The sequence below is a fragment of the Phasianus colchicus genome, chromosome 30 (genome assembly GCF_987193195.1).
Source record: "Phasianus colchicus chromosome 30, bPhaCol1.hap1.1, whole genome shotgun sequence".
NCBI classification, from domain to species: Eukaryota; Metazoa; Chordata; class Aves; order Galliformes; family Phasianidae; genus Phasianus; species Phasianus colchicus.
Window position 1 is genome coordinate 3,795,258 of NC_143465.1, and position 21,796 is coordinate 3,817,053.

Below are 21,796 nucleotides of genomic sequence, written 5' to 3' on the forward strand. Positions count from 1 at the left end.
CGGCGGGGAGAAGGGCGCTGACATGGCGGCGGGGATAGGCCAGAAGCATCTGCGGCAACGAGGGAGGCCGCGATAGGGTTGGGAGATGCGGGAAGGGTGCACAGAGTGAAGCTGACGGCCGGAGCGCTCCACGCTACCGCTTCAAAGAGCTCTGACTGCTTCTGCGCGGCCACAAGGCGCTCACAAATGGTGGCGGAGCCGCGTGCTCAACGCCGGCCTACAGCTCCCAGCATGCCCCGCGCCAGCCGCCTTGCCAGGGATCACAGCGCAGCGCCGAGCGGGACTGCAGCTCCCAGCATGCACCGCGCGGGGCCTGCGCGGCTCACGGGGGCCTGTGGGTAGCCATGGCGGCCGGGGCCCGTCCTTGTTATCCCATTCAGTTCTGTGGCGCTGCTTTGGCTGGCCACGGTGCCAACCCGGTGCGTTCCCACCAATGGGGTGGTTTAGCGACACGGTGATACATTCCGAATCTTTTTAATTTATTCGGGTTCCCGTCACTCCCGCACCACTCCCTCCTTTCCCCCCCCCACGTAGGACCACGGATGGTAGCGCCTCACCTCCGCGCATGCGCAGCCCTGAGAGCGCCAGGCAGAACGCCGAGCGCCGAGCGCATCCACCGCGCTACCGCCGCGGGGGGGGGGTGTGCGGGGGTGGGGGGGGAAGGGCGCGATTGAATTCAAACCCAAACAACCGCACGGGGCCGGGGCCGCCGCACCGCGCCGCTCCCAGATCGGGCCGGGGCCGCCCCCCCCCCCGCCCCGCACCGCGTTGCGGTGGGGGCCGCCCGCACCTCCCTCCGTGCGCTGCTCTCCCTCCTTTTCTCCCCCTCTCTCTCTCTCTTTCAACCCCCCCCCCTTTTTTTTTTTTTTTTGTGTGTGTGTTTTTTTTTCCTCCCGCCGCCTTCCCGCTCCCAAACTTCACGCCGGGCCCCCCCCGCGGCCCGCAGCCATCATGTCCCGCTCCCACCGGCAGAAGGAGTACAAGTGCGGGGACCTCGTCTTCGCCAAGATGAAGGGCTACCCCCACTGGCCCGCTCGGGTAAGCGGGGGCGGGGAGGGGAGGGCAGGGGACCTACGTTATTTTAGGATTTCGTTTCATTTCATTCTATTTTATTCTTTCTGTTGTTTGGTTCTTTTATTATTTTATTATTATTATTATTATTTTTTTTTTATCCCCCTCTTCCATTTTGCCTGACCCTGTTTCGTTCCGTTCGATCCAATCCCCGCGTTCTGCCCGGTTCCGTTCTGCCCCGTTCCATCCCCCTCCGTTTCATTGCCCCCGTTCCTCTCGGGAGCAGCCACCCCCCCCCCCCCCCCTCCATTCCCCCCACGGCCGCAGGTGTGTGCGGAGGTTCTCCACGTGGCCCCCCCCCACACACACGTTGCGTGACCCCGGGCCTTTTTGTGAGGGTTGGGGGGGTGGTGAAGTTTCACGGCCTTACGTGTGGGCTCCCCCCCCCCCGGTAGCACTCTGCCCCTTTATTTGGGGGAAGCAGCACCGAGGGGAGCCCACCCTCACAGCCTTCCACCTTCATTCCTCCCCCCAGGCCTGGATCCAGCCTTGGGCCCCCAGCGCTGCTTCCTTGCTGCCCCCCCTCCAGGCCGTGGCTCCTTGTTGTGGGGCTCAGAACGGTGTGGGTTCCTTCCCCCCATTCTCCCCCCTCCCCCTCCGGCCAACTTTGGGTCGGTTTATGGTGGTTTTGTTGGCCATGCTGCGGGGAGAGGCACTCAGTCGGGCAGCGGCCTGGCAGCACGCAGCCAAAGCGGCCATGGGGAGGAGGGGCAGCCTGCAGGGGCCCCGTCTGCTTCAGCCCTATGGGGGAGGAGAACCACCGGGGTCTGTGAGGACATCACACAGGGCCTGGAGCTCACACCACCGAGCCAAGGCCTTTCTGCGGCCTCGCACCAGGCTGGGCTCCTGCAGCCCAAATTAGCACAGGCCAAGGCGGTCGCTTGGGTTTCAGCCTCCATGGCTGCTCTCGACCTGGCCCTATGGGGACGCAGCCCTGGGCCCCACACCGGCCCCTCTGCAGGACTGAACCCCCTGCCCTCCCTGACCCCATCACTTGCCCTGGCAGCGTGGGCAGAGCCATGACTAATGGGGACGCTCCCGTCCCCTCCAGCCACTCGCTGGGGTTTTTTGTTTTCCGGCTCCCGGAATATGAAGCAGGTGTGGCCGGGAGGTGGCAGCTCCTTGTCCTCCCTGGGGAAGGGAGAGGTGCTAGGGCTGTTTTCCTGGTGCATGCTTTGGGGGCTGCCCCTTGAAATATAAGTGCTGCCGAGCACCGAGCGTGTTCCCTTGACACCCGTATGCAGAAAGCTCTCATTGTGGCCTCTGTGGAGAGGCTGCGTTGGAGGGGAAACTGAGGCATTACAGCTGGGAGATGGCACCAGCAGTGAGGACAAAGGGCCCACCCTTGTGCTGTCCCTGCAGGGTCCTTCCCAGCACCCTTCTTGCTCACAGGCCATTATTGTCAGTTGCTTGGGTCAGATGCTGCCCCAGGGCCCTGTTCCCATCACTGGGTATTGGGGGTGGATGGGGGCTGTGTGTGCTTGGATGAGGCCCTGCTGTGCTGGCAGCAGGAGCATGGGGCTGCCCCAGGGGGACAAGAGAAACCTGTGGGGCTGTGCCTGGCGTCATGCCACTGAGCTGCAGCAGTGTCTCTTAGGACATGGGATGCATGAGCACTGTCTCCCTGTGGGCTTGACTGGTTAATCCCCCCTTCCCCACCCTAGTCACAATCCTGTTTCCATCACTGAGGAAACTGAGGCAGAAACCAGCAACTGCTGGGTCTCTGCATGTGTTGTCCAACTCTGGGCACCGGTTACAAAGTCCAGGTGCCAAGGTCGAGTGCAGAGTCCGTGTGGGGTACGTGCTTGTCCTGCCCCAGCTGTTCTCCAGAGCTGTCCCTCCTGTCCCACCCCCTTGTTTTGGGCCCCCCCTGGGTCCCTGTGCAAAGAACAGGCCGGTGACACCATGGTACCCCATCCTGACTTATTGAGGACTGGGATGGACAAACAGACATTGGTGTTATGGCCGAGCACCATCTGGGCTCCAAATGGTGAAGGGTTTCCCAACAGCCCCAGCACCCTGCTGTGCTGTTGGCACCCAGTCTGGCTATCTTGAGGACATCCCCTTATCTCCCTGCCCCTGCTTCTTCCCCACCCGCTGCTGTGAGTAGAGATGTTCTGGGAGGGTTGGGTGAAAAAAGGCAGATAAGAGGCTGCCACCCGTTGGGTCCCACCCACGATGTGAATCCACGCCCTTTCTGGTGACCCACACAGTTACCAGAAATCCATGGGGTCCCTGCTATGGGCTGCATTGTGCTGCTTTGCCCAGCCACGACCTTGGCCAAGGACGGATCCTGGTACAGGGATGTGGCACTGTGCACCAGAAGGCTCTGGGACAATAGGGTCCCTGTCCCTGCTAGGGGATGTCCCACAGGGTGGACACTGGGGGTTGAGCCACCATGTGCAGCACCACGTGCACAGCCTCTCCTCAGGGATGGAGGTTTTAAAAATATCTGGTCCCACTTGCATTGTGGCTGTGCCAGGGCTGTGTCTGTACCATGTTATCCTCAGCAGGGTGAAGTAAACCTGTAAAGGGCCCTTTTGCATGGGAAAAGTTGAAGCCACTGGGGTGGCACAGCCAGGATACTTCCACAGGAGTGGGGAATAGAGTGTCCTCACCTGGACCGACTCCCCTTGGGGCTGATGGGGGCCTTTGGTGCCACTGTTGAGGAGAAACCTGTGGAAACATGATCTGTGTCTGAGTGTCCTGCAGCATGGGGCTGGGCAGACTGGCCAGCTGCCCTCTGAATCAGATTTTCTCCTCCGCTCCATCAGCACTGTGGGCGGGGGTCCAGCACCATGGTGTGAGGCCAAGCTCCTCTGCACTGTCAGGAGCTGCTCGCTCCATCTCTGCCCCAATTCCTCTGCTGCGTTTGTAAAACGGAGCTGGGAACAATGTGACCCTCAGAGGGCTCCCACACGTGGAGTGTGTCCTTGGGGCCAGGGGTGCTGGTTGGAGACATCCCATCCCTCCTGGGCAACCCCAGTCCAGGGCTGTGCCAGCACCGTCACCCGGTGCAGCCCTGTGCCTCAGCTTTTGGACTTCTCAGGATATTTCCAGCAGAACCCCCTCTGCCAGCTTTGGCATTGAGTGCTGCAAGTTGCTCCAGGGCCACATCTGAGATGTGCCAGGAGGAAGGAAACAAAAAAAACCCACTGGCAGCCCTGCGGGAGCCCCACACCACCAGTGGCACCTGGGGAAACTGAGGCTCAGCACTGATGTTTGGCAAAGGTCGTGCCATGAGTCAGCAGCACGCTGTCAGCAGGATGCAGCACTGGAGCCAGCAATCTCACCCTGCCACCCTTCTCCACCTCGAGACCCCCCACCCTACTTCTCTCCTTCCACCTCCCTTTGAAGCTTCCTTGGGAATTTATGGCTGCGCTCGTGCTGGCTCAAGCTGGGGTTATTTTTAGACTCTATAAAAAGCTGCCAGAGCCACTTTGCGCTCTGCTCCCGCGTGGTGCACTGGGAATATTCACGCTTGGTGAATTGGCACCTGCTGGCGGGGCCGTGCTGGCTGCTCGCCGAGTTGGGGGCTCACAGAGCTCCAGGCAAGCTGGGGTGTTTTGGCCGCTGCCACAAGAGCTGGGTTGGAGCTGTTCCTCCTGCGTGCAGCCACGATTTTGCTGAGCTAAATGTGTCTGAGCCAGTCTAGACAAGAGCTTACAGCGACCGCTTCTCGCTGTCCCCTCCGGTGCCCACAGTGCTGCCACAGGGATGCAGCTTCACATCAGGCTGTGATGCCCTGGCTGGATCCAGGTGCAGTGGGGTGCCTGTCCAGCCCAGGGCTGCCATAACCCTCGTGTTTTTGCCCCTGGTGTTGCTGGCTGGTGGGTGAATTCGTGAGAAATAAGGCCCAGAGGTGGCACACAATGGCCCCCATATACCCGTGTTCTAATCAGTGGGTGATGTCCCGTCACTGTGCCCTCCCCAGCCCTCACCCCTTTCTCCATGTCATGCAGATTGACGAGATGCCAGAAGCTGCAGTAAAATCCTCCTCCAACAAATACCAAGTCTTCTTCTTCGGGACCCATGAAACGTGAGTGGAGCCGTGGTGTATGTGGGGGATGGGGTCAGTGGGGTCATAGATGGGACCCACTCTCTGTGGTCTGGGTCTCTGTGGGTGCCGTGATGCCAATGAGGCCCTCCCCAGCTGCTGTTACTCATTGCTTCCCACTGAGCAGGGCATTCCTGGGGCCCAAAGACCTCTTCCCCTATGAAGAATGCAAGGAGAAGTTTGGGAAACCCAACAAAAGGAAAGGGTTCAGCGAAGGTTTGTGGGAGATCGAGCACAACCCAACTGTCAAAGCCTCCGGGTACCAGGTGGGTGACATCCCTCTGTGGCCACCTCCTGCCCTGCTCTCTGGGTGTCCTGTCCCACCCTCCTAAGCCCCCCGTGTCCATTCCCAGCCCACCCAGAAGAAGACCTGCCCTGAGGACGCTGAGCCAGAGCAGGAGCCAGAGGGTGATGGGGAGAAGAAGGGCAACGCAGAGGGCAGCAGCGATGAGGAGGGGAAGCTAGTGATCGACGAGCAATCCAAGGAGAAGAACGAAAAAGCCGGGATCAAGAGGAAAGCAGAAGATGCTTTGGAGGTAGGAAGGGGAAGGAGACGTGGTCAGGGGGCACTGGGGCTGGGCTGAGCCTATCTCTCCCTGCCCAGGACTCCCCCAAGCGCACCAAGGAGATGGAGGGGCAGGAAGCAGAGAAGAAGATAGACAACGAAGAGGCCCCCAAAGAGGAGCCGAAGCCCAACCCAGCCGAAGGGGAGAAGGAGAAGAACAGCGATGCTGCCAGCGTGCCAGACGCCAATGAAGCCAAGCAGGAGGGCAAGGATAAGGCGGAGGAGGTCAGAGACCACAAGGAGAGGTGAGGGCAGTGAACACAGAGATCCCAGTCCCCAAAATGCAGGCTTCCTTCTACCCACGTGGGCACTGGGGAGCAACCCCGGCAGCAGGGTGGGGGTCCTGGTGCCGTGGGGTCCATCACCACGTCTCTTCTTGACCATTGCAGCCTGTAGTGGCCTCCCTGTCGAGCTGATCTCCTGCTGTCCCATCCCTGCTGGGCTCCCAGGGTGTTGCCCCATCTTGCCCTCGTCGCCTCGTCACGTCCACGGCTCTGGAAACGAGAAACAAACAGAAAATGAAATTTAAAAAAAAAAAAAAGAGAGAGAAATGAAGAGAAACCCAGTAATGAGAACCCCTGAACCGACCCGCATCTCCTGGCCCTGCTGTCGTGGGGCGCATGCTTTGTATTAGTGATTTCTAGGGGGCTGATCAGTTGATTTGAAATAAAAGCGATTCATGCCTTTTTAAAGTGCTTCTGCTTGCATTTCCCTCTGGGAGCGTCGGCCCCTTCCTGCCATAGGCCCTTTTGGGTCATTTTGTGTTCTTGGGGCCAGAAGAAGTCCTGAAGGAAACGCAGATGGGAATGGAAGTGAACTGAGAAACAGTTGGAAGAGGGGAAAAACTGAAGGGAGGCAATGGGAGCCCTGGGCTGCTGCCCTGACTCCCGGGGAGCCGTGGGGCTGGAGCTGTAGTAGAAAATGGAGCCCTGGCCAGGCTCCCGCATCACAGACGGAGCTGGGCTCGCAGCCGTCCTGCCCACTGCTGCTCCACTCGAGCCCCTCTGTACGGGACCTATTATGGGGCAATGGGGGCCGTGGGAGGCAGCTGGAACTACAGCTCCCAGCGTGCTCCGCGCGGGCTCCCCACGTGATTGCTCCGCCCAATCGCGGTCGCTCCCGGGATGCACCGCGCCAGAGGCGGGGAGAGAGGCGCAACTTCCGGTGCGGGCAGCCCCGGGTTGGAGGGACGGGCGGACGGACGGAGGGGGGGGGCAGCGCGGCGGGTTTGACCCCGACCCCCGTCCGGCGCCCCCAGCCCCGGCACCATGCGCCTATCGGCTCTTCTGAGCCTGGCAGCCCGGCCTAAGCTGCCCAAAGGTTACCGGCACGGCACCTGGCGGCCCGGCACCGCAGCCGAACGCCTCCGGAACCCCCCGGGGCTTCGCCGCAAGAAGATCTTCGTGGAACCCATCAGCAGGGAGGATTGGAAGGTGTTCCGCGGTGACACGGTGAGCACACGGCGCAAACCGCGGGGTTGGTGGATGGGGGAAGCCCCGCTGAACCCTCACCTCCCCCCTTCCCCCCAACCCCGCGCAGGTCCAGGTGCTGACCGGGAAGGACGCGGGGAAGCAGGCGATGGTGACCCAGGTTGTACGCGCCCGTAACTGGGTGGTGGTGGAAGGGCTGAACACGGTGAGTCTCGAGCGTGGAGGTGACCCCAGATTCATCCCAATGGGCGCAGAGCAGCCGTAACCCTGCCCTGTCCCGCAGCATTACCGCTATATCAATAGGAATGCCAAGTACAGCAGCACCTACATTGCTAGCGAGGCTCCGCTGCTGCTCAACCAGATCTCCTTGGTGGACCCCGAGGACCGGTAATTCGCACGGGGAGCTGGGGAGCCCTCTGCTGGCTTCAGTGCTGACCCTCTCACACCCTGTGCCCACCAGGAAGCCCACAGAGGTAGACTGGCGGTACACGGAGGAAGGTGAGCGTGTCCGTGTCTCGCTACGCACCGGCCGTATCATCCCCCTCCCACTGCGACAGCGACGGGACGGCATCGTTCCTGAGCAGTGGATCGGTGAGGGGATGGGGGATGGCTGTGAGCTGCAGCATCCAGAAGGTGCTTGGAGGCTCAGCGCCGTCCCCTCCACCCGCAGATGGCCCCAAGGACACATCGGTGGATGACGCGCTGGACAAAACCTACACGCCATCCCTGAAGACCTTTGAGGAGGAGATCATGGATGCCATGGGGATTGTGGAGACACGCAGGGCCAAGAAGTCCTACTGGTACTAAATCCTACGTGAAACCTGGCCTGAAGCTGTGTTCTGTGCTCCAATGGCAGCAGCTTGCAATAAAGATACCCTTTTATTTTTCATGGCTGTGGTGCTTTTTGGCAGCTCTGGGTCATGCAGACAGAAGTCATGTAGATAGTCATGCAGACTATCCTGGTGTGCCCCCTCCCCTCCTGCTCACTCAGTCCAAGCCTTGCACCGTGTAAAACCAGGTTTTATTGTAGCTCGTGCCTCACAGCCAGCAACTGGGCTCAGCCCTGCCCCTGCCCGCCTCCACCCCTCACCATGTCTTCGTCCTCGTGGATGTCCTTGTCCAGGCCTGACAGCACTGCATCCAGTGGCACCCGTGCGGCCACCAGCACCAGGTTGCGTGGGGAGAACCGGGGGTTGAAGAGGGGCACGAGGGCACACTGGAAACCTGTGGACAAAGGAATGGTTGGCACCTGCAGCTTCCCACAGCTCCCTACCCCGCCAGCACCCACCTTGCTCCCGCAGGTACAGTATGCGATCAAGCAGGATGAGGGTCTCCACCAGTGGGGCCAACAGCAGCACCAGGCTGAAGAAGGCAACCACCTTGTGCTGCTGACACAGCATGGCGCACACCGACTCTGAATCCAGAGGCACAGCAGCTGAGTCCAGCCCCACAAGGGTCAGCCCCAAACGGGCGTACCTGTGGGATAAAGCCATGCCGGTCCCACAAGTGCCCACGGAGGATGCCAAGAGGGGATCGAAGGGTAAGCGACCCCATACGTACTCGGGGAAACTGAGTGTGTGGGCTTTCTTCACTGTCTGCACTCCCAGATGCTTTTTGCTGGGATCAGCTGCCTGGATGAGGGTCTCCAGCACAGCACGGTAGCAGTGAATGCGCAAGCATTCGCTGTCCCTGCGCAGCCGCTCTGTGTACTCCTCCACTGCATGGCATGCAGCCTCACGAGCCCGGTAGGACAGCGTGTGACCTGGCAGCCCAGCCACCCAGGCGCTCAGTGGGTAGCCCGGAAGGCTGGAAGCAGTTGGCTCAGGGCACGTGGAGAGCTTCATATAACAGCAAGCTGCTGAAGTAACAGCAGCCACCTGGGGGCTGCAGACGAAGTGACGCAAGAGGGCCACGCTGAGGTCCCCGCAGGCGTGAAGCCCTGTCAGCAGTACCTGCTCACTATCCACAGGCCATGCCAGTGGGTTCCTGGCGGCAAGGGCTGGCCCTGGAGTGGGGGCCAGCAGGAACTCTTGCCCAGGTGCCTGCGGGTCCAGCCAGCCAGCCACGTGTTGAGGGCATCGGGGACAAAGGGATGCAGGATCTGTAGGGTCTGTGTTTGGGTGATGCTGGGAGTGTGGCAGCCTCCTACTGTCAGCCCGTGCCTGGGCTTTCCCCAGCTCCCGCAGCAGCTCCTGGTCAAAGTGCTCTGCCAGGCTGACCAGGCGGCCATCACCCTCCACAGCAGTGACAGACAAGCCAAGACTGAAGGCCAGGAAACGCGTGAGGTGGCCCTGGGGGGGGACAGTAGGATAAGGAGACATGCTTGTGCGGGAGACATCCCTGAGGATCACCTCACAGCAGCCCCTTCCTACCTGCCCTGCACCCACGTCCACCACACGTTCACAGCCGGTGGCCTGGCTCAGCCGCTGCAGTACCTGTGGGGAGAGGGGACCGTGGCTTGACAGGGAAGCTGTGAGGTGACACCAGGGGGGAGAACTGGGTCACCCACCTTGCCCAGGCGCCAGATCTCATGCTGCTTCTTGGGCTTGACGTGGCGGCGCAGAAGTGGGTGTAAGTGGGGGCTTTGGCAGGGTGGGCGTGAGGCTCCCCCCAGCTGCCCCCGGGGGAAGGAGAGAGCACGGACAGCAGTGGTGAAGGCCAGCAGGGAGAGTGGCCACACTGCGCCCTGTCCCACCATGCCCCCAGTCCCCAACAGCATGGCTGCCAGCTGCGGGGGGTCTGCCACTTCTAGGGCTGCCTGCCAGGCTGGTGGGAGCTTTGCCCACAGCCCCTCAGTGAAGAAGTCCTGTGGGGAGTGAGAGTTGCTGGACATGGGGCTGGGAACACACTGGGGACGTGGAGGACATGCTGAGGACACTCACAATGATGTAGGAGTCGAGGAGGGGTCGGTACAGCGATAGGAGGCGGACGATGTTTGCAGCTCGCTGCTGCTCCCAGTGCAGGGAGGGGCGGGGGGCACCTGCCATGGCCGTGATGTCACGCTGTGATGTCACCTGAAGGTGTGATGTCACTCAGAGACCCCTCCTCTGGGGCCATGACATCACCCAGGGATGCCAACCCCCTGCCTGTCCATGACCTCGCAGAGCCACAACATCATTCAGTGCCACGCCACAGGGCTGCGACACCATCCATAGCCACAGCTCTTTACCTGCACCCGTGACATCACAGATTCGTGACATAACAGGGTCGCGATGTCACGAGATAAGCCAGACCCCCCACCCAGGTACTCCTGGGCCATAGAGACGCCCCTCCCGCAGGCCAGAGCGGCCCCATGCGCCACTCACCGCCCGGCCCCTCCGCGTTCCCGCCGCGCCGCCGCGCATGCGTAACCGCCCGCTGGGCGCCCAGAGAGCGTGCGCAGTTCTGCCATCACTCCACTGCGCAGGCGCACGGGCTGCGTGCGGGCGGCGCGCGTGCGCAAAGTTGCAGGCGCGCTTCCGTTGCCGGCAGTTTCCGCTTCCGTTGGTGGGGGGCGCGTTGGGCGCTGCCGGCTTCAGCATGTCGGACCTCATCCTCAACGTCACCTTCGGGGTCGTCGAGCCCGCCCGTCGCGTCCCGGCCGGGAACCGTAAGCATAAGAACTTCTTGAGGCGACGGCATTTGGAGCGGAAACGTGCGCTCAGGCAGAAGGAGCGCCTGGCGGCCCCGCAGCCCGGAGGAGGCCGCCCGAAGAAGCGCGGCAGGAAGAGGAAGCTGAAAGCGGCCGGCGGGGAGCGGAAAGAGCACGAAGGGAAAGATCCCCCCGGGTCCTCCGGCGGCAGGGAGCCCTCAGCCCGCAGCATCACGCAAGAAACGGGCACCAAAGGGACGCAGGGAGCAAAAAAAGCCGCTAAGGGCCCGGTGCGAGCCTCCGGGCTGCCCCCAGCGCCCAGCAAGTTCGTGGCTATCGACTGTGAGATGGTGGGCACCGGGCCTCGTGGGCAAATCAGCGCCTTGGCCCGCTGTAGCATTGTGAGCTATGAGGGCGACGTGCTGTACGACTGCTATGTGCGGCCCACAGAGCCCATCGTGGACTATCGCAGCCGCTGGAGCGGCATCTGCAAGAAGCACATGCTCAACGCTGTCCCCTTCTGCAAGGCCCAGCGGGAGGTGTGATGTTGGGGGTGGTGTGGCCACGGGGCAGGGAAGGGGGACTGTGATCCTGGTGGGCTTCGAGGGCTGTCTGTAGTGGGTGGGGGACTGCTGAGAACACGGCATGTTGGTGGTGGACTGCCCACATCCCAGTTCCCATCCTGCAGCAGAGGGGACGTCACCCCACGCCTCTGCTGCTCACATTCAGTCCTACATCATAGCCCTAAGCTGTGATTCCCGCTGGTAGCGGGGTAGACCCATGCTCCTGGGCACGACCACCACTCTGCTGTGGGGCAGGACGCTCCCATGGGCAGCATGGTGCACTGGTGCCTGCTCTAATGCTCCCTCCTTCTCTCCACAGATCCTGAAGATCCTCTCCGGAAAGGTGGTGGTTGGCCATGCCATATGCAACGACTTCAGGGCTCTCAAGTACTTCCACCCCAAAGCACTCACCCGTGACACATCCAAAATCCCCTTGTTGAACCAAAAGGTTGGGCTCCCCGAGAATACCGCCGTCTCCCTGAAGCGCTTCGCTAAGGAACTGCTGCACAAAGATATCCAGGTCTGAGGCTGCTGCAAAGCCACTTCTGGGGCAAGAAATTCCCCAGTGTCCCTAAGGAGCATAGGGGACAAACAGGCAGTGTGAAGGGGCTGTGGGGAGTGCGCAAGAGCAGGGAGGTTTGCCCTGCTTGTTTGCAGTCTGTGCTCGGGTAGGAAACAGAGGTGTGTTATTTCCCATCCTGGGGCTGGGGAATCCCAAGGTCAGTCACTGCCTTGTACCTCGGTCTCTTCCCTGAAAGACCTCTTGCAAGAGCAGTTCAGCTGCAGAGCCAGCAGCTGAGAACATCATTGTGGCTTTTTCTTTCTCAGCAGTGCCCTGGGCTGTTCCAACTCTTTGTCACTGTCCCCAACAGGTTGGCAAGAACGGACATTGTTCAGTGGAGGATGCCAGGACTACCATGGAGCTGTACAAGATCGTGGAGGCAGAGTGGGAGCAACACTTGATGCTGAACTCTGAGCAGGAGTGACTGCCCTCACAGTCAGACCTCATGGGTCACAGAGCCTTGAGCCAGTGGGAGGAAGAATAGGATGGAGCAGAGGCAGCAAGTGCTGTGGTGCACTCTCGCTCACTGGTAGTGGGGATAGTAGCATTATCAAGTTATGACTGTTCTTTCTCCCTACTCTGAGCATTGCACGTGCCTTTGTTATACTGTGCTCTGTACCCCACCAGAGATGTGGGGAGAGCAGGGGCCACCTGTGCCTTCTGGGGGTGAATGCAGTGCCAGAGCAGTTCTGGGCTGTCAGAGCCCTGTGGGACCCCAGTGATGTTGTGGTGCCCACGCCTGGCTGTACCAGGAAGAGAGTTCCTAGGAGGGCAGCTGGGGGACCCTTGTGGATGCGTTCTGCCCAGCTGTGGGCAGAGAGGGGACAGAGATAGCTCTGGGTACGGCACTGGAGCCACAGCAGTTAGGCTCATCCTGAGCACAGATCCAGACCCAGGGAGCAATCCTTCATGCCCTCAGGCCAGTTGCCTACCATGTTTCACAACTACCTCTGATGAGGACCAGCAGGGGCCACAACTGCCACAGGGCTCCGGGACACAAGCGGGCTGAGGCAGGTCCTGCCAGCTGGGAAGTCCCCACACACCTGGGAGCTGCTCCCCCGCGGGATTTGAGTGCTGTCTTCCTCTTTGCGTAAGTGCTGCTGCGGGGGCTGGGGCGGGACCGCTGTCCCCATCTGTCTGTCTCTGCCACCGGGGACGCTGTGTCCTTTACAGACACCTCTGAACACCGACATGTATTTGTTTGCTGAACTCTTGAACGTGCCCCGAGTTCTCGGTCTGCTCTGGTCAGCCCACCGCGGAGCTGCTTTGAAGTGAAATGTTAATGTTCAAAATGTTCATTAAAAAGAAATGATTAACAAGCACTTCCTTTTGGCTGCAGGGCCCTGGGGAAGGTGCTTAGCCCCGGATGCACAGGAAGCGGTGCAGCCTGCACCCGTGGGGCATATGATGACCGTGTCTGTCCCCCTGTGTTCCAAATTGCCAAGCATGGCTATATATGCAGCAGCAGGGGAAGCAGGAGGCACTTCCCACATCTGCAGCTTGCAGGCTCTGCGTGAAATCTTGATGTTGTTTGAAATCAAAGCAGTTCAGGAGAAGGCCGGGGAAGGGCTTGCAAAGAAGCAGGCGCCGGACTCGACAAGGTCAGTCCCAAAATGGGTTGAGAGGGACTGCAGGCATGGGCTGCTCCCCCACCTCTACATATTGTTTCTTGTGACCCCATTTTGGCGTCAGGGCTGCACAGACAGGGGAGAGGAGCCATGCCTGGTGCAGAGCAGAGTTCCATCACCCCTGGTGCCTGGGGTGACTGCTGTGAGCTGTCACCCACCACCTGCCAGCAGCTGCTTTGCGCTGACCTTTCCTATGCCTCTTCTTCGTGCCCAGGTATGAGCAAGAGCTCTGCAAAATTCCAGCGGTGTTGGGACCAGTGTGCAGAGCCCAAGGTTCCTCGCCTTATTTTGGGCTGTGTGGACAGAGCTGTCCTCAGCTGGGGTACCCCTTATCTGTATTTGAGCCCTGTCATGGAGAGAGACTGGGAGTGGAGGAACAGAGGGGCTTGGGGAGCAAAATGGGTCATGATCCCAGTGCTGCTGGGCTTAAGGTAGGTTGTGCTCTCTCTTCTTCTTAACAGCGGGATGAAAACAACACACTGGCACTGTCCCTAGCTGGTGGACGTGCTGTGCCCAGGGCAGAGTGGGCTGGAAACCAGCTTTCTTATCCTTGAGCCCCCACTGCTGCTTTTCCCTTGGCCATGGGCTCTGCCCACCCAGGGTCCTGCTGGGGTGGCAGCAGGAGAGAGCCTTGGCCCTCACTCCCTTCCCTGCATGAGGAGTGGGGCAGCCAAAACCAACATGCCCAGCCCAGGCCTGCAATCCCTCTGCACCTCCTCCGTCACTACAGCTCCAGCTGGTGGGCGCTGCCGGAGTGGTGCCGGTGCTGAGCAGACCCTGGGAGTGCAGCCAGCCTGGCCGGTGCGTCCCCATGTGTAGCTGAATGAGACGAGCCTGAATGCACGTCACATTTTCCAGTGTTTTGGGGTGTTTATGCTGTTATGCTCAGCTCTCAGCATGTCCCAGGCAGGGATAAGGGGTGGGAGCGACAATCGTGGCCGGAATAAAGCACTTCCCAACCTCCAGATGTTTGGCTGCGTGACGGGAGCGGCTGAGCGAGAGACACTCGTTAAAAATCTGCTCTGGGTTTGGGGATGTCTGGGTCACTAGGAGGGGACAGTGGGGCCCTGGTGCAAAGGATAGGGCCAGACAGCAAAGACGGGGAATTCTAGGGGAAGCCGTTCATTTTGTGTTTAAACACTGAGGTTTTATCCACTGTGCCAATGAGGGATGCCCAAGCCATGCATTGGGGGGAGCAGAGGAGTGGGCAGCACGTTACCAAGCAGCCACGCACACGTGTGCCTCATGCAGTGTGTCCATCACAGAGCTGTTGTGGCCCCAAGCACAAAGGAAGGTGAGGAGGCATTGGAGAGGCCGGGAGTCTTTGTGTCTGGCTGCGTTTGGAAGCAATTAAAATGGGGTGGGAGTTTACAATCTGGGTTATAAATGGCCGACCGTTAAAAAGTTTTTACGTCTGGAAATGAGAACCATGCAGTCCGGCCCCATCTTGTCAGCAGATGCTTAATGGAGCTCCCGGGGGGGGGCACAGCGTGGGGATGGGGGCTCCAGTGGGGACCACTGCGGGGTCCCATGGGTGCTGTGCCACCACTGTGCTCCCTGTGAGGGGCTCAGGGCCAGCGTTGCAATCACTCCACACGCACGGGGGCACTGGGGGGCTGCAGTGGTGCTCAGATGGCTGCAGTTTGCTGGGATTGCTGTGGTGCATTGCAGTGCCAGCTGTTTCCAATGGCTTATCCAGCTGTGCAGCCGGGTGTGGGAGCTCCGTGGCTCCAGTGTAATCCCTGTCTCTGTGCTCAGCCATCCTGGGACAAGCAGCCCCACGCGGGTTTGCAGCTGGAGCCAGGGCTTCATGGGCCAGGAAGGGGGGAATGGAGAGGGTTTATCCACCCTTCCCCATTCAATTCCTTCCAGATGTGGGGCTGCCTGGGGGTTCTGCCCAGCTGCGTCCTGGGGGCTCAGTGTGAGGGTCTGCAGCTTTGCCAGCACCCCACCCGTGCTCCCCTGCAGCCGGTTCTCCTGGAAATGTGGCATTTTTTCACTCTTTCTCCAAATATGGGGGTAAACGTTCAGCATCACTCATCCCCCTGTGCCAGAGGGGACATAGATCCTGTTACACAGGGATGAAAGGGATGGTGGTGACCCCCTGTCAGGCCCCTCCAGCTCTGCCTGGGGGTGCATGAGTGGGTGCAGTGTGGGGTTTGTTCCTTTCCCCGTGCTTCCCGTGCTGCAGCCCACAGAGCATCGGCAATGCTGTAGGTAAGGTTATGTCAGCCCTTTGTTACAAATCCTGTTCTTCGGGGGATTAGAGGCATGCTGCAAGCCAGGGCTTGGCTCACGAAAATCACAGGCCAGAAATTTGGGGGCGAGGAAGCCGGGGCCAGGAGGAGGGGAGGCAGCTCTCAGTAAGAGGGGTTTCAGGATCCTCCCGATGGGCAGGAGGGAGCTGGAATGCACTTCCCCAGCCATGAGCAATGAGCTCAGCTTTACTGCTGGTTCGCACAGGCTGTGCAGAGATCTCCAGCTGTTGGGTGCCCCCTGCACCCCGAATGTGCCAAATCTTGGACCCGTAGGGCAGTCTGCTCTCCTGCAGACAATGGGGACAATGGCAGCATGGACATGACTGAGGGTGTCCACCACCGCACAGAAGTCTGTTTTCACCCCCAAAATCTGTCTCCCTCCGTTTCAGGGTTGCCAATGACCCAAACATCATTTATTGTGCAGCACTGGGATGGCACCATGGCACAATGTGCCCCACGCAGCTCTTTCCTTAGGCATCTCACCAGAGAGAAACCCCAGCAAACAATTCATCACGCTCTGAGCAGACCCAATCTATCAGGGCTTTAATCTCACATTAGCCGTTAATCTTGCTTTCCCCCGGCCTGCAGCCAAAGCAAACTTCCCTCAGTCCCGCACAGACCAGAGGGTTCTGTTCTGGACATGGGGCTCGGATGGAGTGGGGCTGAGCACAGCTGCACATGTGCACAAACACTGCAAGCACGCGTGCATACAACACGTTGCACGCACATGCGTGTGCGCGCACAGAGCCGTGCACACCTGGTGCACACCAGCACATGCAAAGCACCTAGCGGGCACAGGGCTGGGCAGTAATCCATCCCCAGGGCTGTTCAGGGGCTGTAGGCAGACTGGGGGGTGTGAGAAGTCTTGGGGAGGTGTGGAGAGACGGGGAGGATGGAGATTGATTGGGTGAGGCGAGAAGTATTGGGGAGATGCGGACAGCTGGAGGATGACAGGGATGTGGGGGGGATGTGGGAAGCTTTGGGGGATGTGGGAAGCTTTGGGGGGATGTGGGTAGTTTGGGGGGATCCACACATGAGGGAGGTGTGGGCAGACTGGGGCTGAGTGGGCTGATTAATCCATTGTGGGGAGTTATAGGGGGGATGCAGGGATTAGGGAGATGCAGGTGCTTTGGGAGGGACCTAATTTGGGGGGAGATGGGGGCAGTTTGGGGGCACGTGGGAAGTTTTGAGAGGTTCTGGAAGTTTGGGGAGGTGCTGCAAGTTTTGGAAATGATTGAGGTTTTCTGGAATGATGGAAGTTTTGGGGGAACGATGGAAGATTTGGGGACAATGGAGGGTTGCCCGTACCCCTCAGCCTCCGCCTGCACTTCCCCCCGGGGCCGTCCCGGTGCTCGGCCCCACAGGTGAGAGGAGCGCGGAGCTCCGCCGGCAGCGGGGCCGGGGCGGGGGCGGAGCGGGTGAGCCCGGCCATAAAACGGCGGCGCGGGGCCGGAGCCCGATTGAGCGGCTGCGGGGCGGGAGAGCGGCGGTGCCGGTACCGGCGGAGCGGACGGAGCGGCGGTGCCGGTGCCCCTCGGTGCGTTTCCACCACCTGCTCCTCCTTAGCACCATCCCCCGGTGCCCCCCGCTCGCCGCGATGCCCAATTTCTCCGGGAATTGGAAGATGAAGAGCTCCGAGAACTTCGAAGAGCTGCTGAAGGCGTTGGGTGAGTGCGAGCCCCGGGATGGGTGAGGAGCGGGGGGAATGCGGTTCACATCGCCCCCCGGATCCCTCCAGCAGTGCGGGTCGGGGATTGCACGTAGAGCCCCGGGGTTCGGGAGGACTCCCCGGCCCCGCTTCTCCCTACCCCCGCGTCTCGCAGCCCACCCCATTCCGCTTTCTCGTGGGGAAACTGAGGCACAGCTTGGATTCCCCCCTCAGCTGCAGCCTGAGCCCCTCGCTCTCTTCTGCCTGCCTCAGTTTCCCCACCGCAGTGGTAACCCCGGGCTGCACACCCCCAGGCTCTCCCTGCACTATCCCCCTTCGCATGGACACCCCTCCCCCAGCACCCCGCATCCCACACCCCAGTTGCACCCAATGGGATGGAGTGTGGTACCCCAAAACCCAGCCCTGGGCTGCGGGGTTCGGTTTGTCCCCCACTTCCCACCCCCATAACACTGCAGGTTTTCAGCTGGGATCTGTGCATGGCGACACCACGGGGGTCCGAGGTTTTGGGCAGGGCTGGGGCCCCCCCACTGTTCTCCTCTGCCTGACCCCTCCCCACCCGCCAAGGAGTCGCTGGAGCAGAATATTTTCCAAGTTAGGGGATATGTAACAAATACTTCAGTATAATTATCACTTTCTTGGATTTCACTCCCTCTTCGCCCCCTCCTCCCTCTCTCCCCTCCATCACCGCTGGTGAAGTGGTGCGGGGAAACCTCATCAGGAAAATCAATCTGTCGGGCGCAGCACAGCACTCTGCCTTTCCCACGCAGTGCATGAGGCTCCTGCAGCCCCCGGCCCTGGGTGAAACCCACCCCCCCCGGAGGCACTGTGCCACCCCCATGGCTCCTACTGCCTCTGGGGGATGCTTTGTCCTCATGCCCACACAGAGGAAGGTGCAATCGTTGCATTTTAGCATCATGGTGGGAGCAGCCCCACATGGATGCATCTGTCCCTGGTGCAGGGTTTGTTCCTCTAGGGATGCTCCATCTCCTCCAGGGATGCTCTGCTGTGTCTGCAGGGACCCCTGCCCCCCACATTCCCTGGGGGTGCGTGGAGCTGGAAGGGATTGGGGAGGGGGCAGTGGGATCCTGGCCAAGAGCTGACCTGCTGCCTTCAGCTGCCCGAGGGTCACACCACAGGAACAATGTCCCCAAAGAGCAGCTCCCTGGGGAGCGGGGCTGCCTGGGTGACAGCCTGGGGCTCAGGCCATGATGGATGAGCCCATGGGGGAGTGGGGACAAAGCCGCAGCTGCACTGTGGTTAGCAAGAAAAGAGGGGGCTGCGGGGGCACAATGATGGGTGTGAGACCCCCCCGGCCCCCAGATGTGAGGCAGGAGCCCTGCACCATGTCCCCGCTGTCACCCCGCGCGCCTCCCCATCACCCTCAGGCACATCCGGAGCCCGCACAGCTCCCCCCTGCCTGAAGGTAACGAGCACCAGATGTGGCCCAGATGTGCGGAGGGGGTTTCATGCACACACCCCCCCCCTCTCCCCCCCCCCTCCCTCCATATTGTGCTGTCTGCAGAGCTCGGGGTCCTCCCAAGCTGTGTCACTGCCAAGTTGTGGAGTGGGGGGCGGGGGGCAGCCACGTGCCCCCTGTGCGCTCTGCAGGGGTTTATGGCATCGAGCCCTAAGTGGGGGGGGGGGGGGGGGGGAGGTGTTTGCACGACCTCGTGCCCCCCATCTGCAACCAATTCCATAGAAAAGCAGCAGCATCTGTAGCTCGGCACAGCTCTGGAACTCTGTCGGGGGTCGTCGTCACCGCCGTCCCGAGAGGCACTTAACCTCCCCTCCATGGGTCACACACCGGGCCGGGCGGTCAGGGTGTGGGGAGGGGTCACTCTGACACCGGTCCCTGCTTGCAGGCGTTAACATGATGCTGCGGAAGATCGCGGTGGCTGCAGCCTCGAAGCCAGCAGTGGAGATCAAGCAGGACGGCGAGAGCTTCTACATCAAGACCTCGACCACCGTGCGCACCACTGAGATCAGCTTCAGGATCGGGGAGGAGTTCGAGGAGCAAACGGTGGACGGGCGGCCCTGCAAGGTGGGCTGAGCTGCACCCATGTGTGTGTGCGTGGATGTGTGTGCACTCACTGGTGTGTGTGTGAACGCACACATGCGGGCGTGCATCTGTGCAGGTATGTGCACACACGTGCAGTCGCACTAGCACGTGTGCACACATCCATGTGCACACATCGAGCATGCAGTCCTGTCCCTTCCCCTGCCCCCAGGTGATACGTGAGTCCAGCAACTGCTGGCTGTGGGGACAAATGGCCCCATCTGTTTGGTGGTGGTGGATGGTACTGCCTGATGGGGCTGGGGGCTGCTTCCTGTCTTCCCCCCACCCCCCACCCAGTGCTGCCCTCTCCCCTTTGTAGAGCTTGGCCAAGTGGGAGAGTGAGAACAAGATGGTGTGTGAGCAGCGGCTGCTGAAGGGCGAGGGGCCCCGGACGGGCTGGTCCCGAGAGCTGACCAATGATGGGGAGCTCATCCTGGTGAGTGGGGGGGGAGGGAGGGGAACAATAGGGGGTGGGAAGGATGGCAGTGGGGTGCGTGCTGGAAAACTCCTGGAATAGGGCTGTGACCAGTGCTCCTTATTGCAGACCATGACAGCTGATGATGTTGTCTGCACCAGAGTGTACATCCGGGAGTGACACCACCAACGATCGCCCCACAACGGCTCCAGCCCCCCCTGCCCCACTCCATGCCCTTCCCATGGCCCTGTGTCCCCCTGCCCCGTGTCCCCCCCCTCCTGGTGGCTGTGGGGGTGCACTGAGCAGCAGGATGTTGGGGAGCGCCCTATCCTTTGGGTTTGATGTTTTTCGTTTGTGTTTTTTTTTTTTTTATAACTGTTTTTGGTTCACTTTGACCTCACACCCGGTGCTGCACCCTCGCCCTCCCCTGCAGCTCTGCTCTCTCTGCTCCCTCCCCGGTATTTATTTGTGAATAGTTAAATGGAATGGAAACACTCAACAGCTCCAGTCTGGCGGTGCCGTGCAGCTCCGACCCCTGGGAACGTCTCCTCACCCTTCTTCCCCTCTCCTGTTTCTAATAAAGCTCCGACCCCCACTGCTGTCCCCATCCCTCCCGGCCCTGCTTGCGTGTGCTGATCCTGCTCTGTGCCACAGCCCAGTGTTGCGCAAAGGGCCGGGGGCAAAGGCGGTGCTGGGCGATGCCGTGTGGCACATCCCTGCGTGGGAAGCATGGGGAACCCGGAGCACGGAGCCCCTTTGGGTGCAGGGCTGGGGGGGAAACCCCAAGTGCTGCCATGAGGTGATGCTCGTGGTCCCAGCTGGGTTGCCCCTGTGCTGTCTTGGCTGTGTTGATGGCACCAGGGTGGGTGATGAGATGGAGGGGAGGGGGTTCTGTTCGGCCACGAGGTGGGTGTGGGGGTTGTTGCATGGGAGTATGAGGAGCACTCGGCAAACTCTCCCGATTTTAGGTGGCAGGGAGGGTGATGAGTGCCTCCTGGTGAGCATCCTGCCCTTGGCACTCTGATTCTTTGGAGAAAAGCCAACAGTAAAGCAGCAAACCCCGAGTAGGCAGGGAGCCTTTGGGGTGAGGGGCAAAGGGGGCTGCTGTGCTGCTCCCTGGGTGTGTCGGTGGTGGCAGCAGGGTTTTACCAGGAGTGGATGGGAAACAAAAGCTGTGCCCTGGGAAGACGGGAGCGGCTGCAGATGCCTTTGGGGTGACGCAAAGGGGGGGGGGGGGGCAGTGCTGTGGGTTCCTCTGTGGGGGAGAGCGGTGGGATTACAGCTTTGGGGAGGGGGGGGTTGTGAAGAGGGGATGATGGGGGTAGTGCTGTGCCTCCAGGTGCTGCTCCTGGAACGCGCCTCAAATCTCCCCCCACACCGGGATCTGGACCACTGCCGGCTCCTGACGTCACCGTGCTGTAACGGGACCGGGTGGCACCAGGAGCTGCTCCATGCCCCCCCCTTACCCCCTCCGCCCCCAAGACGCGGCCATGCGATGATGGGTGGTGGGCACTGCCGGCCCCCTCCTCCTTTCAGCCGAACTCGTTTCTCTCCCCGGAGATTTTGTAACAGAACCGATCCGCCTCGAGCAGCTCTTAATGAAAACCATGCGTTCCAACTCTCGGCCCTCACGGTTTTCCGATCCAGAGGAATATCCTCTTTCTCCGTAGCCGCCCAGGGGACGGCTCCAATTTGTCTCTCTTCCGAACCCCGGGCGGGAGGGGAAGCAGCAGCGCCGGTGGTGAAAGCGGAGATGGCAGCAGGGGCCCTGATGGGGGCTGTGCCCCAACAGCTGGAGCTGCACATCTGGATGACGGGGGTGCACATCTGGATGAGGGAGGAGGCGGCCTGGGGGTCCCATCTCACTTCTTGTGCTGGTGATGGGGAGTACAGAGAGGACGTGCCCCAGCCGTTGGCTACCCCACGCCAAGAGTTGGATGGCGGCCGCTCA

The 21,796-nt window shown here is 60.9% G+C and overlaps 5 protein-coding genes across 7 annotated transcripts; 4 read left to right on the top strand and 1 right to left on the bottom strand.

The window, feature by feature from the left end:
- Positions 1-693: 693 nt before the first annotated feature.
- Positions 694-6,385, top strand: HDGF (heparin binding growth factor). The gene is made up of 6 exons (XM_031606300.2): positions 694-1,038; positions 5,034-5,110; positions 5,256-5,394; positions 5,482-5,664; positions 5,733-5,938; positions 6,083-6,385. The coding sequence occupies exons 1-6, from the start codon at positions 952-954 to the stop codon at positions 6,087-6,089; spliced, it is 699 nt and encodes a 232-aa protein (XP_031462160.1). The 5' UTR covers positions 694-951; the 3' UTR covers positions 6,090-6,385.
- Positions 6,386-6,846: 461 nt separating this feature from the next.
- On the top strand, positions 6,847-8,012 carry MRPL24 (mitochondrial ribosomal protein L24). The gene is made up of 5 exons (XM_031606276.2): positions 6,847-7,144; positions 7,233-7,328; positions 7,407-7,510; positions 7,584-7,714; positions 7,794-8,012. The coding sequence occupies exons 1-5, from the start codon at positions 6,962-6,964 to the stop codon at positions 7,928-7,930; spliced, it is 651 nt and encodes a 216-aa protein (XP_031462136.1). The 5' UTR covers positions 6,847-6,961; the 3' UTR covers positions 7,931-8,012.
- A 7-nt stretch (positions 8,013-8,019) lies between these two features.
- On the bottom strand, positions 8,020-10,955 carry METTL25B (methyltransferase like 25B). 3 transcript variants are annotated; one of them, XM_031606273.2, is made up of 7 exons: positions 10,429-10,955; positions 10,006-10,137; positions 9,633-9,929; positions 9,496-9,558; positions 8,684-9,414; positions 8,412-8,599; positions 8,128-8,347 (listed from the first exon to the last, which is right to left on the bottom strand). In XM_031606273.2, the coding sequence occupies exons 1-7, from the start codon at positions 10,924-10,926 to the stop codon at positions 8,181-8,183; spliced, it is 2,076 nt and encodes a 691-aa protein (XP_031462133.2). In that variant the 5' UTR covers positions 10,927-10,955; the 3' UTR covers positions 8,128-8,180. The 3 variants fall into 3 exon arrangements, with proteins under 3 accessions (XP_031462132.2, XP_031462134.2, XP_031462133.2); XM_031606272.2 differs by having other exon boundaries at positions 8,020-8,599; XM_031606274.2 differs by lacking the exon at positions 9,633-9,929 and having other exon boundaries at positions 8,020-8,599.
- Positions 10,956-11,041: 86 nt separating this feature from the next.
- Positions 11,042-12,243, top strand: ISG20L2 (interferon stimulated exonuclease gene 20 like 2). The gene is made up of 3 exons (XM_031606277.2): positions 11,042-11,233; positions 11,577-11,777; positions 12,130-12,243. The coding sequence occupies exons 1-3, from the start codon at positions 11,042-11,044 to the stop codon at positions 12,241-12,243; spliced, it is 507 nt and encodes a 168-aa protein (XP_031462137.2).
- Positions 12,239-20,418, top strand: CRABP2 (cellular retinoic acid binding protein 2). The gene is made up of 5 exons (XM_090126935.1): positions 12,239-12,909; positions 13,159-17,372; positions 19,237-19,415; positions 19,750-19,866; positions 19,975-20,418. The coding sequence occupies exons 2-5, from the start codon at positions 16,955-16,957 to the stop codon at positions 20,023-20,025; spliced, it is 765 nt and encodes a 254-aa protein (XP_089983061.1). The 5' UTR covers positions 12,239-12,909; positions 13,159-16,954; the 3' UTR covers positions 20,026-20,418.
- Positions 20,419-21,796: the final 1,378 nt, after the last annotated feature.

Coding starts and splice junctions, on each gene's coding strand:
- HDGF (XM_031606300.2), top strand. CDS start 952: ATGTCCCGCTCCCACCGGCAGAAGGAGTACAAGTGCGGGGACCTCGTC. Junction 1,039..5,033: donor ACCCCCACTGGCCCGCTCGG/GTAAGCGGGGGC, acceptor CATGTCATGCAG/ATTGACGAGATGCCAGAAGC. Junction 5,111..5,255: donor TTCTTCGGGACCCATGAAAC/GTGAGTGGAGCC, acceptor CCCACTGAGCAG/GGCATTCCTGGGGCCCAAAG.
- CRABP2 (XM_090126935.1), top strand. CDS start 16,955: ATGATGGAAGTTTTGGGGGAACGATGGAAGATTTGGGGACAATGGAGG. Junction 17,373..19,236: donor AGAGCTGCTGAAGGCGTTGG/GTGAGTGCGAGC, acceptor CCCTGCTTGCAG/GCGTTAACATGATGCTGCGG. Junction 19,416..19,749: donor TGGACGGGCGGCCCTGCAAG/GTGGGCTGAGCT, acceptor TCCCCTTTGTAG/AGCTTGGCCAAGTGGGAGAG.
- ISG20L2 (XM_031606277.2), top strand. CDS start 11,042: ATGGTGGGCACCGGGCCTCGTGGGCAAATCAGCGCCTTGGCCCGCTGT. Junction 11,234..11,576: donor TCTGCAAGGCCCAGCGGGAG/GTGTGATGTTGG, acceptor TTCTCTCCACAG/ATCCTGAAGATCCTCTCCGG. Junction 11,778..12,129: donor TGCTGCACAAAGATATCCAG/GTCTGAGGCTGC, acceptor TGTCCCCAACAG/GTTGGCAAGAACGGACATTG.
- METTL25B (XM_031606272.2), bottom strand. CDS start 10,926: ATGCTGCGGGCTGAGGGCTCCCTGCCGCCGGAGGACCCGGGGGGATCT. Junction 9,559..9,632: donor AGATCTGGCGCCTGGGCAAG/GTGGGTGACCCA, acceptor CTCTCCCCACAG/GTACTGCAGCGGCTGAGCCA. Junction 8,600..8,683: donor CACACACTCAGTTTCCCCGA/GTACGTATGGGG, acceptor TTTATCCCACAG/GTACGCCCGTTTGGGGCTGA.
- MRPL24 (XM_031606276.2), top strand. CDS start 6,962: ATGCGCCTATCGGCTCTTCTGAGCCTGGCAGCCCGGCCTAAGCTGCCC. Junction 7,329..7,406: donor TGGTGGAAGGGCTGAACACG/GTGAGTCTCGAG, acceptor CCTGTCCCGCAG/CATTACCGCTATATCAATAG. Junction 7,511..7,583: donor TTGGTGGACCCCGAGGACCG/GTAATTCGCACG, acceptor TGTGCCCACCAG/GAAGCCCACAGAGGTAGACT.